Source organism: Rhineura floridana, chromosome 8, assembly GCF_030035675.1.
Source record: "Rhineura floridana isolate rRhiFlo1 chromosome 8, rRhiFlo1.hap2, whole genome shotgun sequence".
Taxonomy (NCBI): Eukaryota; Metazoa; Chordata; class Lepidosauria; order Squamata; family Rhineuridae; genus Rhineura; species Rhineura floridana.
In genome coordinates this window covers 52,015,632-52,032,393 of record NC_084487.1, presented here as the reverse complement: position 1 = coordinate 52,032,393, position 16,762 = coordinate 52,015,632, and the positions used below count along the sequence as shown (strand labels likewise).

Here is a 16,762-nt window from a genome sequence, read left to right as displayed (position 1 = left end):
AAACTTGTGACAACAAATCAGGGTGAATACATAGATTGACTGAAAGAGCCCTTGATAGATCTGATAGCATGAAGATAACCTGCTTCACAAACAATGAATTCCTCTCTTTCACAGATATTCCCTCATTCATCTTAATCCATTTTAGAGAGGAAGAGAGGGGGTGCCAGCAAGCCTTTCTCTTTTTCTGCATTCCTTCTCAGATCCTGCTGGAGAACTGGGAGTTGATAATGTTGCAAGTGTAACCTTGTATAGGATATCTCAAACAAACCTTTGTTCAGAAATGGGCATTTCTCTGCTTCCAAAAGCAGTATAGTATATTATGGCTGCCCAGATGAGTTCCAGAAGGTTGTCAATTATCACTCTGGCTGGATAAAATATGACTGGAGAAACCTCTCCATTCCAGGCTAAATGGATCAAATACTGCTGAACTCCAAAATCCTCAGCTAGGCAATAATTTTTGTTGTAAATATTAGACACATTATACATGACAAGTAGCCTGATATTTATACTATATATTTTCCTTTACAATTTTTAAAGAGTGCAATATACAACCCACTTGAGCTAGACTACTTGGGTTTCAGCTGATTTTGTTTGAGACAAAATATTTTGCACATTTAAAAAAAAGTAAGAATGCTTTTCAACTTTTAAAATGGTCAGATTCAGCCCTAACCTATACAAAAAAGCTTTTAAACTGAAATGACCTTTCAGTAAAATTCTAAATAAATAATACAGCTACTATGAGAGGCAGGATAGGAGCAATGAAAAGATTAATGTGAAAGAAAATACAGTTGCCAGTAATTTATTCTTGTATGCATTTGTGTATGCAAGATAAGAAGACATGATTAAATGACACTGAAGCAAAAATCTCCAAGACAACTACAGAGCTTCCTTTGAAATTGTCTCAGCCTTTATCTTAGAAAAAACAAGTGCTTATTAGGCTGCAGTCCTCCACACACTTCCTTGAGAGTAAGCTCCATTAGATATAGCATAGGATTGCACTGGACGTATAAGTATTGCTTTCCATACATATAATGTTATTATTTATTAATCACCTTCCATTTATAGCACATGATGTACAAAATATAGAAATAAATGAGACCCAAATGAAATTTTTAGACAGAGTAATGACAAACTCCAGTAGCAGATCAAGAGGCACAAGCATTTTAAAAGCTCAGTTAACATTTGAGAGAACTAGAAGGAATATCCAAAACAGAATTTACATACATATGCCTCAGTTCAGCCAGGGACCTTAGCAGTACAGAAGTCTGCTTTCACAATCATATCCACTGCTGGATGAGGCATGGCATGTGCAAATGAGGATTTCTTGTACACCTTCCTGCCTTAACCAACAGATGTGGGATCAAGGAACCCATGCAAGAAACCCGTTTTAAAAAGCTGGAATCTTTTTATAAGCTGAAATCCCCAGCCCACCAACCAACTGGTTAGCCCAGTTTCAGCTTTTAAAATTATTTATTTATTATTCAATAAGTGTATTTCCTGTTTTCTAAGGCAAAGTCCCCTTCCAAGGCAGTTCTGTGTGTGCTCTGTTGGTTCAGAGACATAGATATCGTATAAGTGCAAAGTAACATTTTTCCAGCAGGTTGCACAAGACATAAAATTAGAAATAGTTCTAGCCAGCTCCCAAGTTCATCTATAAATAAAGAGTAAGTCTCATGTGTAGTCATCATACCAATGATGGAATGAGAAACCACAGTTGTAGGGCAGGTAACATGATGTTCTTTTCAAAAATCAAGTTTATGTTGTTAAGTTATAATTAAATGGTTCATATTTTTAGATGCTGTTTTTCATTTGTTGCAGTTGTATGAAAAGGTTGCTCTTTTTTTGACAAATTTAGGTAAGTAATAGTAAAAATGAAGCAACATAGTAACATTGTAATCAATACTTCACCTTTATTTTTATGAATGAATTTAATGTACTATATCTATAAGATATATATTTGACTGTGTAAGCATACAATGTACACTTACACTGTAATGTGTGTACGCTACCTATAATAGCCATGACATATTTTTCTGTAATATTCATTATATAATTTTCACTTACTGCAACTGAAAATTTAAGTTCAGGTTGCAACTGTAGACTGACTCTCATATATGTATGTACCAGCTTTTTTGTGTGTGATTTGTACACAAATGCATCCCTTGTCCTGTACTATTACTTTATTCCATGCAGCAAAGAGTCTTGAACCAGCCCTGGGTTCCAGATTCAATCCCTGGCATCTCTCATAGGATCTGAAGCACTAGGACCAGGGAAGACTTCTGTCTGAGTCCCTTCATAGCCACTGTAGTTCATAGCAGGCAATAATAGGCTAGGTAGACCAAAGTTCTTACTCAAGATAAGGCAGCTTCACATGTATTAATTTTATATTTCGCCCACTAGTCTTGTCCATACAACCAGTAAGTATACTGAATGCAAGTGTGTGTGTGGGAGGGCAAGTTACAGTAGGCCCCTGCTTTCCGGCACTTTGCTTCTCGGTGCTTCGTTAATGCGGCGGTTTTGAATTGTGTCCATGTCCCATATGTTTGGCGCTTGTTCCATTTTTGCGGCGATTTTTCAATTTTGTGGTATGATGTGAAGAGCTTGGAAAAGAGAGATGCTGAATGCACAAATTGATGGCTCCTGACGTCCTGAGTCAGAACTTGGAAACGTTCCTTTTTTAAACTACAGTTGGGCTGATGGGAGTTGTAGTTCAAAACAGAAACGTTTCCAAGCTCTGATGATGTGCTCAGCAGCTGAGTCGAAGAAGGGCGTCTGGCACCATTTTATTGTTGAGGGAGGTGGCGGAGGGCAAGTGAGTGTGCAAGCGAACAGGCAGGGGGGATGAGCGAGCGGGCAAGGGGGGATGCGTGAGGGAGGTGGCAGAAGGCAAGTGAGCACGTGAACAGGCAGGGGGAGAGTGAGTGGGCAAGGGGGAGACGAGCGAGGGAGGCAGCGGGGAGTGAGCCAGTGCAAAAACAGGCAGAGGGGAGGGCGAGCGGGCAAGGGGGGACGAGCAAGGGAGGCGGCAGAGGCGAGCGAGCGTGCAAACAGGCAGGGGGAGAGCAAGCAGGCAAGGGGGACGAGCGAGGGAGGCAGCGGAGAGCGAGGGAGGCAGCGGAGAGCGAGCGAGTGCGCGAACAGGGTGAGGGTGAGTGGGCAAAGGGGTGAGTGGGCAAGGGGGGAGAGCGAGGGAGGTAGTGGAGAGCATGTGAGCGAACAGGTAGGGGGAGGGCGAGCGGGCAAGGGGGGATGAGCGAGGGTGGCGGCGGAGGGCGAGCGCGCGAACGGGCAAGTGGAGGATGAGCCAGGGAGGCGGCGGAGGGCAAGCAAGCAGGTGTGGGTGGGTGGGCGGGCAGCTCCCTCCCTACAATCTGTGGCAGGGAGCCTGCCGCAGAAGGGGAGCACTACTCCCCCACCATAACAAGGGTGAGCGAGTGGGGGGGAGAGACCGATGCACGGAAAAGCGGAACATTGATCAGCTGTTGTGGGGGGAGCTTCAGGGGCCAAGTGCTGTCAGCTGGAGCTCCTCACACTACAGCTGATCGATGTTCCGCTTTTTGGTGGTTTTTGCTTTACGGCAGGGGTCTGATCCCTAACTTGCCGTATAAGTGGGGCCCTACTGTACAGTAATAACTTCCCCCACCAAATCATGCACCGTAAACTGACAGAACAGATGCTATGCACATACAAAGAGTTTAAGAATCACTTGAGTCTTTTGCTATATCAAATTGACTCCACTCTTTCGCTGCAGATTAGAATTTCCAGTATCTTATGAGGCACACATGATGTTTCATTATTTCTCAGGGCTTTTTTAAAAAACAAAAACCGTCAGGCTCTCTGTGACATGTGCATTTTATGCATGAGTTGTGTTTGAATTAGCTAACTAGCATGCTTGTGTCCTCCACTAACAAACAAACCACAGTTTGGAATTTATCATCCAGTGTCTTAGAGCACATACTGTCACTTTAATTACATATAATTACAATATGGCAGAAGTGGACCCAGTGTAAGGGATTGCTATAAACATGGAAAAGCCAGGCATTCTTTCTGTTTGACAATTCAAAACAGAGGAAAAGATGTTTCCTCTAGCAATTATAGTCCAGTCGTCTTTTGCAAATTTACAAAACCAGCTGCAGGGTTCCAGAGTAGTCTTTTAAGCATTCCTACTGGTTCCCTTGCTGTTGTTTCCAAACAGATAAAATCTGCGCTGTTTGTTTCTTAAATTAAATGTGAAATCCCATGCCCACATACTTCAAAAACCCATTAAACTCAGTGGGACTCAGTGTCTAAGTAAACATGCATCAGAGCAAAAGAAGAGCCCTGCTGAATCAGATGGACCAAAGGTCCATCTAGTGTAGTATTCTGTTTTCCACAGTGATCAGTTGCCTCTAAGAAGCCCACAAGCAGGACATGAGGGCAATAGCCCTCCCTTGCTCTCAAGCAATTGCCTCTGAATGTGGGTTGGGCAGCAAGACCAGTGGTCTCATGTTTGCAAATACATTTTCAGCTAGATAGAGAGCCTGGTTTCTTTTAATCAGACAATTAAATCTGAGTATGTCTTTAAATCTGTTCTCGTTTTTTCGCAGAGCAACCTCGTACTGAGTCTGAGTGGGAGAACAGCTTCACTTTGAAAATGTTTCTTTTTCAGTTTGTCAATCTGAACAGCTCCACCTTTTATATAGCATTCTTTCTTGGAAGGTAAGATTAATAATGTGCATTCTACCTGCCTGGAAAAATGCAGAAAACTATGAAGGGAGATAATAATACCATTAAATGTAATGCTAAATCAGGGGAAGTTAACATGGTGCCTTCCAGATGTTGTTGGATTTCAGCTCTTATAATCCCTGGCCTTTGGCCATATTGGCTGGGGGTGGGTGGGATCTGGGGTCAAGCAACATCTAGAGGGCACAATGTTGGCTATTCCTATGTAAAATATACTTTAAACAATATCTATGCTGGAGTACAGTATTTCACACAAAGCCTATCAGATTCACAGTATTTGCTATTCAGCTTCATAAACAAGTAGAAATTACATTGAAAGGGTTGGCTCCAGACTTAGGCTGTGACCACACTAGTCGCCTACAGCAAAGCATTTCCATTTGCCACACCTGGAGGAGGAATGGGTTGTGAAATCTCTTTGAAGCTGAATTTAAAAAACAACATCCCACCAAGTTTTACAGTAAAAAGGGGTGACATTTGACTAGCGTCATGTGTCCCTGTTTTCAGAAGAGAGAGACTGAGATGCTCTGGAACCGGCAGAACAGTATGTTTCTACCCTTAGTCATACACAATGTAAACACATTGAACCCAATGGGACTTGTTAGTTATAACTAACATAATAAATCCAATTGAATTCAGTGGATATACTCAAAGTATGACTCAATCTGAATCAAGCCAGTGTATTACCTTTACTCAACAACCAACCAATACTGTTATCTGCACTCCTGAGAACCAGTCCTGCTATGTCTTGAACTTTTCTGTTTAGGAATTTAATATTTTATGCTGATAGGAAATGTGTGTGGATGTGCATTCCAGTTCAAAAGGCTGCATAGTGAAGTCTGAACACGCAGGACAATGCCTGGCCCCCTTATTATTTATTTCTTATTTCCATTTTTATCCTGCCCTTCATCAGTTCATGATCCCAGGGCAGATTACAGTATAAAATATAACAACAGAAACACCATAACCAATAAAATAATAACTAAAACAGAAGCAAACCCTTGGCTCATTCAATAAACCACAAAATGAGCTGCTGATTGGCATGATGGGGTTGGAAGTGGAGTAGGGTTGCCTGGTCAGAAGCATCCCAAAACTTGAGATGTCATGGGGTGGGCCCTAGTGATGTCATGGGGCAGGCCCTAGTGATGTCACAGGGTGGGCCCTAGTGACATCATAAAGCATGATACATTAAGTATCAACCACAGTTGCTTGGAGCATACCATTCAGACAAAAAAATGAATGCCTTTCCTGTCCAAAACACCTCTCGACTTCTGTGCAAGAACCCAGTAAATTCTTTGCAAACTTCAAGAGATGGACCCCTAGGGATATTGGGTGGGGGTGTGGAGAGAGAGGGGGGGTTCTCTAAAGGACAGATCTGTCCTGTTTACTTGCCTCCCTGGGCTCCTGTTGGGAGGAAGGGTGGGATAATAATAATAATAATAAATGAACATTAACACTAGCTCCACCAAATAATATAAATTAATGAATTATTTAAATCACTCATTGCATCTTAGAGGAATACAAGAGCATGAAATATAGTCTATCCAGATAATAAATCCAATCTCTTGCACAAATACCTAGAAGTTCAGATTTGATGAAGATCAATGTACTGCAGGAATTATTTTAGGTAACTGTGATAATCCTTAGGAGATAGAGTTCTTCCACTATACACACCACGTTGTACGTTCCCATTACCCTCTGCTTAAGCTAATAACGTTTTTCTAAATCCTGTGATGTTAAAATCTAAAGCTCTCCTATAAAATTTTACTACATTTTATAAATGATATATTATAGATTAATTACAGAACTTCTGAAATATATTTTCCTTATGCTGGAAGCACTAGCAGTCTCATTTAAAAATCCCTCCGCTTTTTACATTTTCTAGGTTTATTCACTCTCCCACACATGCTTTTATTTTAAAATATGTTGTCCTGGAATGCTCCAAGCACTAGAGGCCTAAACCCAAGTATGGAACACATCTCTTCTAGTCTAGCACTGGAAAGCACACCAGGGCAGTTGCTGCACAGTGTCTACAAACCTATAATAATTATAGATATGCCATGCATTAATTGGTGCATGGTGTGTGCATCACCAGCGGCATCTTAAGGCAAAAGGAGGGGCCTTAAGGCAAAAGGAGGGTACCTGAGCCTCAGTGTATGAGGTGCAGTCAACGAAGGGGGGGGCATAGGGAGCTGCCTACCACCAAGTCAAACCATGGGTACATCAATCTCTCTACTGCCTACACTGACTGGCAGCAGCTCTCCTGCATTTCAGGCAGGGAGTCTTCCCAAGCTCCACCTGGAGATGAGCCTGGGACCCTCTACATGCGAAGCAGGTGCTCTGCCCACTCAGCCACAGTCCTTCCCCAGTGAGTGTGGGGAGTTCCAGAGGGAGGAGAGGATGCCAGGGGTGGCCCAAGTCATGTTTGAGGGAGGAGGGAAACCGGTGGAAGGGGGCTCTTTTGGCAGGAGCCCAAACTGAAGTCAACCTGCAAGAAGGTGTGGCATGAGGGGGTGCCCACCTGCATTGACCCAAGTGTGCGAGCAGGGTTTGGTTCAGTTTTGTTTTTTGGGACGGAGGGGCTGGAGACTATTAGAGGGTGGTTAATCCAGGCAGCGTCCTGTCAGTCCTGGGGAGGGAGCAGCACCAGGGATCAAGGGTGCCTCTCTAGTCCTCATGGAGGATGGTGGGTTAAGAACCTAAGAAGAGCCCTGCAGTGCTGGATCAGGCCAATGTTATTATTATTATTATTATTATTATTATTATCCAGTCCAGCACGTCCTCTTCTCACTGTGACTGATCAGCTGCAGGGCCCCTGCGCTCCCCTTCCGCAATCCGCGACAGGATTGCTGCCGCAGATAGCAGGGCAGGAGCTTCAGAGCCACCCGCCATTCCCCCGCTTCACCTACCTTTTTCTCTGCTGTTTTTTGTGGCACGCGCAGGTTTGCCATCAATCAAGTTGGCGGCCGAAGTTTCCCTAAGGAGCTGAAGCCTCTGCCGCCATCTTGGTTGATGGCAGCAATGCGCACTTGTAGCACGCATGCGTGACATCTACCAAGATGGCGGCAGAGGCTTCAGCCCCTTAGGGAAACCTTGGCCGCCATCTTGATTAATGGCAAACCTGCATGCACTGCAAAAAACAGCAGAGAGAAAAGTAAGTAGAGCGGGGGAATGCGGGCGGCTTGAGATCTCCCGCCCTGCAGCCAGCCCTACTGGGTGGCCATGCCACACCATGCCAGAAAACCAGAGATCTAGGGATGGGTGTGTGTGGTCTGCCCAGGGAGCCGGAAAACACCCCCAAAGCTGGAGACTCCGGATGAAAGCCGGAGATCTGGTAACCCTGGAGTAGAGGCAGAGACGCTTAGAAAATGAGATACCTCATAAGGCATGTACAGATTGCCTACTGTGCTTCCCTGTATCATGGCTGGTGATGCCAAGTACAAGAAGAAGGTAAATGCAGAATTTTGCTTTTAGGCTTTCCATTTCTACCTCCTGCTGTCTATTACACCCATGAAGCCTGAAAATGAATAAATACCTGAATAATAATAAGAGGTTTGGGGTATGCCACTCTACAAACACCTAAAAAGTAAGATTTATCATTTGCTTGAGTGAAGTTGGATGGAAAGTTTGCACTTGTGAAGTTTACATTTGTGCATTTTTAGTAGAGCAGAGCTGAAATGGCCTGCCCATGAAGCTGAATCGAGTGACAGCAGGAGCAGAAAGCAATGGTGCCTGCCCTCACTCTGGTATCATCTGGAAAGCGCCTCATCCGTAGTTTTTAATAAACAACAAATCTAGGATGTCATAAAGACTAACTGGTATATTGTGGCATCAACCTCAGGGTGCCAGAAGCCTCTTTCTCATTTGCAAAAAGTTAACTTAGATATCACCTCTAGAAGTTGCATTTTAAAATGATTCTTCATTTTAAGCTATAAAACCATTTTGTTTCTAATTTTGTAAACGCTTAAGGCAAGCAGGTATATCAATATTCCATTACTGCTAAAATCTACCAGAAATATTTTCTAGGCAACCTCATTTGTAATGATTTCTGTGCAATGGCTCATATATGCTCATAAACACCTACCACTTGTACAGATGTTCATGATGAACCATGCATTCTGTTTCCAGCTAAGTACAAAACATATTAATGCAGAAGTTCCAGAAAGGAACTGCAGATAAACATTTGCTCAGAGTGATAATGTCTCTATGCTGAATATCAATAATGAATTTATCATGTATTCAAACACAAACCATTTAAATGTATATTTAATGTCATTTTCCTTAGAAAAATATAGCTGGAAATGGTTGTGTTTGACCTTTTCCTGTTGTGATCAGAAATCTGACACAAAAGGGATGATGATTTCTCTTATGCTGAAGATTTACAGGTCACCCTGGTGCCTACTTGAGGCTGATAAACAGATGGAGACTAGAAGAGGTATGTGTTTCCAACTAATGTTGAGGCATATTGTATAGTGTTCTAATTTATACAAACTAAGGTCAAATAATGTTGTATGGAAAATATCTGGTTCACTTTAGCAATTAGAAATGACTAGAATATATGTGATTGAAAATAATATTTTAAATAATTGTATAATAAAAAATAAAAATAAATAATGTTATATTAAAATAAATTAAAACCATGTGTCACCGAGGAAGGACTAAAAAGTACAGAAGACAAATCTCTGCTTGTATATTTTCAAGCGAACCTAGCTATGAATATGTTGAGGGTTTTAAAATTACTGTCAACACCAACAAAATTTTAAAAGACAACGTTGTGGCTCTTACTTGAATTGGTCTGTTACCTTTTGTTTTCCTTGCTTTTGAGAACCAATTAAAATGTTCCATTGCTGGAGTACTCCTGTTCTCTCACATGACTGTACCACATCAGTTGTCACAAGGGGAGTTGCTTTTTTGAAAGCACCATGGCCTTCATCAAAACTTACCAACTTAGAAAGAAGTGACACTGGGTGCTTCCAGATAGATGCTTAATTTGCAAATGGGTCATTGAGATATCACAAACAGGTCATTGGCAACATCTTTTTAACTAACCAGATTTTCCCCAGAAAAGGTAAATCTGAATTACATGTAGGCTGGCATTTTGATTCTGATGATGACATGTGAACTCTTTGATAAACTTTGAATGCAAAGCAGCTCTGGTCCCACAAAAAATACCTGTCTGAAAGCACTCAATCTATATGTTGTGGGCCTCCAGGTGTGTGGTGGGCCCCTCATGTAGTGTGCCCTCATACTGACAGGCCCCTTTTTTTCCTTCCGGTTTATTTCATGGGACAGAGGAAGGCATACTATTGAAGGAGGAAGGCAGTGGCTCATCAGTGGCTGAAATCACAATGATATCAAATGACCTGTTTTTGCATGCACATTGTGATTGTCAGTACCCCTTTCAGCTCAGACCCGACTTTATCTGTCATATGGAACACTAAGTGTAGGACAGATGGGCATGACTTGACCAATATGGCCTCATGGACTGAATGGGAAGGCCTGGTGGCCCTAATTAGGTCTGCAAACTGGAGGTTCCCCATAGCTGTTGTAGAAATTACTTCTAAGTAAACATGTATAGGATTGTGCCATCATTGAACCTTGGATCTGTTGAGAGGGGATTGTGATGGTCTACATTCTTCATCTTACACAAATGTAATAAAAATAAAACATACAAACTAGGGATCGGATCCGCATTTCTGTTCCGGTTCAATTTTTGCTCTGTTGAATTTCTTTCCGGTACTGCTTTGTCAGGGATCAATGTTTGCTATTTGCTATAAATACTGATTTGGTATTTTCTGCACAAAAATATCGATATTAATATCTGTATTTTTAAAAATACAATTTTTCATAGATTTCTTAAAAATATTGATGTTTTAATTGAAATATCAATATTAATATTGATACTTTGAGGAAAATATTGATATTAATAAATTTTGAGGTGACTTTTTTTAAAAAAAAATCTGCTTTAGCTGTGGAAAACCACTAGAAATAAACCAGAACCATGAGAACAAAAAAAGTGTGAATAAATAGGAAATCTGATGTCAAATTCAAATTTTGCGAAATTCAAGCACATCCCTAACACAGACTATTTTCATTCTTTGAACCATTCTTTGTTCCCTGGCCCCTTCCCTCCTACCCCCACAGTGCCACCCAAGTGGATGCCTTATAGATCTCTGTATGCAAATGGGTATCATAATGGTGCTAAAGCAGACTTGGAACAACTTCATGGAACTAGGCTACCCGTAAGTAACTATGGGATTTTATTAGTATTTTTTTTAATCGTATTTTTAATTGTATGAGATATGAAAGCCTTATCAACAAGTATCTCTTAAGTAAGAACATAAGAAGAGCCTGCTGGATCAAGTCTAGCATCTAGTGATATACTTTGTTCATTCACACTATTTGTCTGAGGGGCAGTATAATGAGATGATGTCAGTGTAGCAGGACTACTATATGGAAGATACGGCCTTATAAAAGGAGTTTTGGAAAGAGATCCTTGCCCATTCATTGGCTAGATAAGTTTGGCCTATGACCTGTGGTATGCAATGGGATGGTTGCAATAGCATTTTTTTAAAGTCTCTGGCTTGATTCATGAATCCCCCTCAAAAACGGGGATAAAAGGAACCCTGTGCTAGGAAGAGAGAGCCCTGTAAGAGTTACCCATTCACCTGTGTTGCATGCAGTCAAATGAAAGAAATTTTAATAAATTATTTAGAACATGTACATATTAAAACATACCATATAAATTATACCCAATAGCCAAGTGAGAAATAATTCAGTAGCTCAAGTAGAAAATGATTGACATAAAACTGAATTGAAATATTTACCATCACTAAATAAATTATGTTCATTTTAAAAGCAGTTTCTAGCACCTAGTACTACTTCACTTAAAATCCTATTGAAACAGGTAAGGGTTGTTCAGGACCAGTGCTAGGTGGTTTATACATATGTGCTTTAGAAACATGCTCTTGGGTTGAAGACTGACAGCCCAATCCTAGCCATGTATGCTTGGAAGGATGTCCCATTAATTTCAATAGGATTTATTTCTAAGTAAGATCCTCCATGGCGCAGAGTGGTAAGCGGCGGTAACGCAGCTGAAAGCTCTGCTCACGGCCAGAGTTCGATTCCAATGGAAGGAGGAAGTCAAATCTCCGGTAAAAGGGGTCAAGGTCCACTCAGCCTTCCATCCATCCATGGTCGGTAAAATGAGTACCCAGCATATGCTGGGGGGTAAAGAAGGGCCGGGGAAGGAACTGGCAATCCCACCCCATATATACCGTCTGCCTAGTAAACATCGCAAGACGTCACCCTAAGAGTCGGAAACGACTCGCACTACAAGTGCGGGGACACCTTTACCTTTTAAGGGTAGCTATGCATGTTGCACCGAATCACTGTTCAGGGTTGCTGTATAATGTCCTGAGTGGCTGTTATTGCATCAGCTCTTGATTCACTTGTTAGCAGACAGCATGTAGTGATTAGCTTCCTTGCTTATCTCTAACTCTTAGCATACTGAACATTCAGTCCCCTCAAATGCACTGTTATTCAAGGAACTCCATGCATCTGAACTCCCTTCCTCTTCTGATTAATTCAAGCAGTTAGCAGTCCTTTGCAAGGGGAGTTACACAAACCAACCAACCAGACTAAAACGAGTATGCATTCCATATTTTTTCCTATATTATCTGAGGGTTGCAACCTTGGCTTGTGTTTAGTTAACAGACTATTTATACAATCAACTGCACATAAAGCGTGTCTGTGTCATTTATTGCTTGGTATATTAATTTTGAACTATTTATACTATATAAACTAGATCAACATCTCCCACATGAATGAGTGTACTAACTAAATTTGCTGCACAGTCTTTTCCAATACAATAAACTGAGAATAGGACAATTTTGTTGTAATTTTTTTTTAAAAAAAAATCAAATTATGCAACTTGTAGACTGCCACAAAACAGGCTTTGTGTCTTGATATTTATTTGCCCTGTTGCTGTTAGCATCTAAATGCCTGCAGACCTTCCAGCACTTTTTATCCTCTTACCCTTTTTTATCCAAATTGTGTACAGATATCCAAAACAGCAACATATCTGATATATGGACTAACCAGATGGACCCTTTAACTGTTCTTGGCAAATACAAGTATGGAATGGTGGAGGAGAGGGAGATGACAATGTTGAAATCAGCTGGTTTGAAAAATGAGCATTTAAAAACAATTTCATACATGCAGGTTAATTCAGAATTGGTGGACCAGAAGAAGATTGCGACAGGAGCATGGTTCACAGAGAAAAGCAAGCTTCCCACAATGGGAGAAGGACCACAACCTTCAGCCTATGAATGCCTATGGACTCTTTGATGAATATCTAGAAATGAGTATGAAAACCTCTATGTTTACATTGCTTCATCACTGTGTCATTTCTATATCATATGTCATCCCACCACTCCCAAATAATAGCAATGTATATTTTTAGTAACCGTGACTTCAAGTGGTATAAGAGTGCTTTAAATGCATGGTGTGGATCAGGACATTGTGCACTGTGCTCCATGCTGGATCAGATGCACTTGTGAACTAGTAATAGGATTATGACTGTCAGCTCTGATGGCATTTATCAGGCAATTCTAGACTTGTCCTATCCTCTATCAGGTGAACAGTGTGCTGACCTTTTCTTCAGCAGGAAAATTGTCATGTGCAGTTCTCTGACCATGACGTTTTTGTGAAGTGCAGTCCTATGCATGTTTACATGGAAATAAGTCCCACTGTGTTCAATGGGCTTTACTCTCAGGCAAGTGTGTATAGGAGTGAAACATTAGCAACGTAAATGTTTCTAACAGTGTAGCACGGAGCTTCCTGCTTGTTTGCTTGCTTGCTTGCTTTGTTGTAAAGGGGGATTTTGCATTATGAATGTCTGGCTTCCATTTCTCCCTAGCTTGAATTTCTCTTCCCTTCCCCTGCCCCCCAGCTTCAATTTATCTCTTTCATCTGAGAGCTTCATGAGAATTCCTTTTTCAAGCAAACTCCCTTGAACCGCTATTAAACTGCTAAAGGCACATGCAGTGAGCATTTTTTTGATGTAGTGCACATGAGTGGCATGCCTGGATATAGTTATACTAACATTTACAAAATAAATTATACAACATATTTTGCATTTGAGAAATGTTGCTCTCACCGTAGCAGCAAAAGCAAACAAAACAGTAAATACAAAATGTAATGTCTTTTCTGGGCTGAACTGCACCTCTATCCTTATGCTCTCCATTGCCTTGTCCTCACCACTGCATGGCTCATCAAGAAAATAAATTCAAGAAAACTAGAATAGATATTTTAATAATTGCATTAATTCAAACCATATTTTAAATGCAATCTTTATTTGTTTTAAAAAAGAATTTTCATAATGCCATACTTTTAAGACAAAGGTATTTTTGCAAGGATACTTGCTTAGAGGGTTTAACAACTTTAACTTGCCGATGAGAGAAGATATTGACAGAGAAGCTAATGTTTGTTTTAATTATTTTGGAGACTTGAGGCCTTGCAATGTATTTTAGTTTGATCTAGCTGGCAGGTGTATTTGCTTACAAGTAAACACTTCAGACAGCTACTTGAAATAGTGGTGCTACACCAGGGGCCACTAACCAGTGGCTTTTCCAGATATTGTTGGAGTACAACCCCCCTCATCCCTGATCATTGGTCATGCTGACTGGGACTGATGGGAGTTGGAATCTAACAGCATTTGTAGGGCTACATGTTAGCCACTCCCTGTGCCTCACCTTAATGATCATGGGCTAAAAGAAAAAGATATTACCATAGAGTAAACCATATAGTAGGAACCCAGGCCTTCCATTTAGTCCTCATTGTGTTTTTGTTTCTAATTTAACTTGTTGAAGCTCATTAAGCTCAGGAACAAATATGCCCAAATGATATACCTCAAGGGACAACTTAAAATGGAACAAAAAGGATAAGTGGTGCAGATATACACAAAGTTGGCCTTCTAATATTGGACTGTATTTCAGTTTATGGCTGAATTATGTAATTCATCTCACCCTTTCACAGTACTTCAGTTTGGATTCACAACCATATTTGTGGCAGCCTTTCCACTTGCTCCACTTCTGGCCTTGCTTAATAACATTATTGAAATCCGGCTTGATGCATACAAATTTGTCACACAGTGGAGACGGCCATTAGCTTCAAGAGCCAAAGATATAGGTAAGATGTTTATCATTATAAATGTGAAGTGTCTACTCGGTACCACAAACTTCTCATACTTTCAGTAGTCCTCTAGGTTAGAGTACTGCAATGCTCTGTGGGAGGCTGTCCCTGAAGATGGCCTGGAAACTGCAGGTAATACAAAATGCTGCAGCTCAACTGCTCACTGGGGCAGACTACTGCCACCATGTTACACTGCTGTTGCAAGAATTGCAATAGCTGTCAACTACCAGGCTAAGCAAGGTACTGGCAGTGGTATACAAAGCCAGGATTATACCTCAGTAGTAGAGCATCTGCTTCGGATACACAAAGTCCCTGGTTCAATTCCTGGCATGACAAGGTAGGACTGGGAAAGATCCCTGTCTGAAACACTGGAAAGTTGCTACCAGTCACTGTAGGCCTGGTGTAGGGAACTTTTGGGGCTCCAGATGTTGCTGAAGTAGCACTGTGGGTTGGTGGTTCCCACGTTTGGATAATTGGTCAGTTTCCTGCTTTGGATGGGACGTACTCCCTCTGAAAGAGCAGGTTCATAGGCTGGGGGTGCTCCTGAACCCATGTTTGTCAGTAGAGGCCCAGGTGACCTCAGTGGCTAGGAATGCCTTTTATCAGCTTCAGCTGATAAGACAGCTGCAGCTGTTTCTGGACCAGGAAAGCATGACACTGTTGTTGTCCATGCACTGGTAGCCTCCAGGCTGGATATTGTAATATGGTCTACGCGGGGCTGCCCTTGAGGTTGGTCCGGAAGCTGTAGCTGGTGCAAAATGTGACGGCGTGACTGCTCACTGGGGCAAGATATCCCTAACATGCCACCCTCCTTCTGAAAGAATTGCAGTGGCTGCCCATTAGCTACCAGGCTAAGTTCAAGGTTCTAGTTTTGGTCTACAAAGCACTATACAGGTTGGTAACAGGATACCTGAAAGATCGTCTTACCCCTTTTATACACAGTTGATCACTATGCTGTGCAGGTGAGGGCCTCCTGCAGATCTTATCAGGTGGTCCGTTCTGCACAATATAGGAAGTGGAGGTTTAGTGTAGTGGCACCTACCCTCAAATATTAGACAGGCGCCATCTCTGTTACCTTTTCGGCACCTACTGAAGACCTCTTTCAACAACCCTTTTAAGTAGAGACCTTATCCAAGTCTGTGTCTGTGTTGGAATTGCTTTTTAAGATGTTTTTAAAGCTTTTTTTACAAAGGTGTTTTTTAAGATGTTTTGTTTTAATATATTTTAAAGGCTGTTTTTATGAAGTTTTAGAATGTTTTTTGTGTTTTTGTTTGTCACCCTGGGCTCCTACTGAGAGGAAGGGCTGGATATGAATTTAATAAACACTTAAACAAACAAACAAACAAATAATAAGCTACAACTCCCATCAGCTCCAAAAAGCATGGCCAATGGCCAGGGATGTTGGGAGTAGTAGTTCAACAACATCTGGAGGGCCAAAGGTTCCCCACACCTGGCGTAATCAATACTAAGTTAGTTGGATCAGAGCTTGGAAGATTACTTTAAAAAAATAATAAATTACAGTTACAGTTACATGGCCCCCCAAAAGTAGTAATTACCGTTACAATTACAATTGCTCTGAAAGTACCGTATTTTCCAGCATATAAGATGACTTTTTAACCCAGGAAAATCTTCTCAAAAGTCGGGGGTCGTCTTATACGCCAGGTGTCGTCTTATAGGGCGGGTGCTGAAACTTCCGAGCCGGACTGGAGAATCTGCGGTCGCCGCATATGGTGGGGGGAGCTCAAAAATGGCTGCGGCCGCATCCCCGCCGTGTGCAGCGACCGTATGAAAGCAGCAAGGGCGGCGCTGTATAAGTACGGTAGAAGAAAATCCACTCACCAGGATTCGT

The 16,762-nt window shown here is 41.6% G+C and overlaps 1 protein-coding gene across 2 annotated transcripts in view; it reads left to right on the top strand.

Moving 5' to 3' along the window:
* ANO4 (anoctamin 4) overlaps positions 1–16,762 on the top strand; it is a 163,245-nt gene that overhangs the window by 115,227 nt on the left and 31,256 nt on the right. For both annotated transcript variants that reach the window (XM_061582834.1, XM_061582835.1), the window contains 6 exons: positions 1,819–1,855; positions 4,587–4,698; positions 9,097–9,154; positions 10,864–10,961; positions 12,943–13,085; positions 14,758–14,910. In XM_061582834.1, coding sequence (XP_061438818.1) covers positions 1,819–1,855; positions 4,587–4,698; positions 9,097–9,154; positions 10,864–10,961; positions 12,943–13,085; positions 14,758–14,910 — 601 coding nt within the window. The remainder of the gene's footprint in view (positions 1–1,818; positions 1,856–4,586; positions 4,699–9,096; positions 9,155–10,863; positions 10,962–12,942; positions 13,086–14,757; positions 14,911–16,762) is intronic.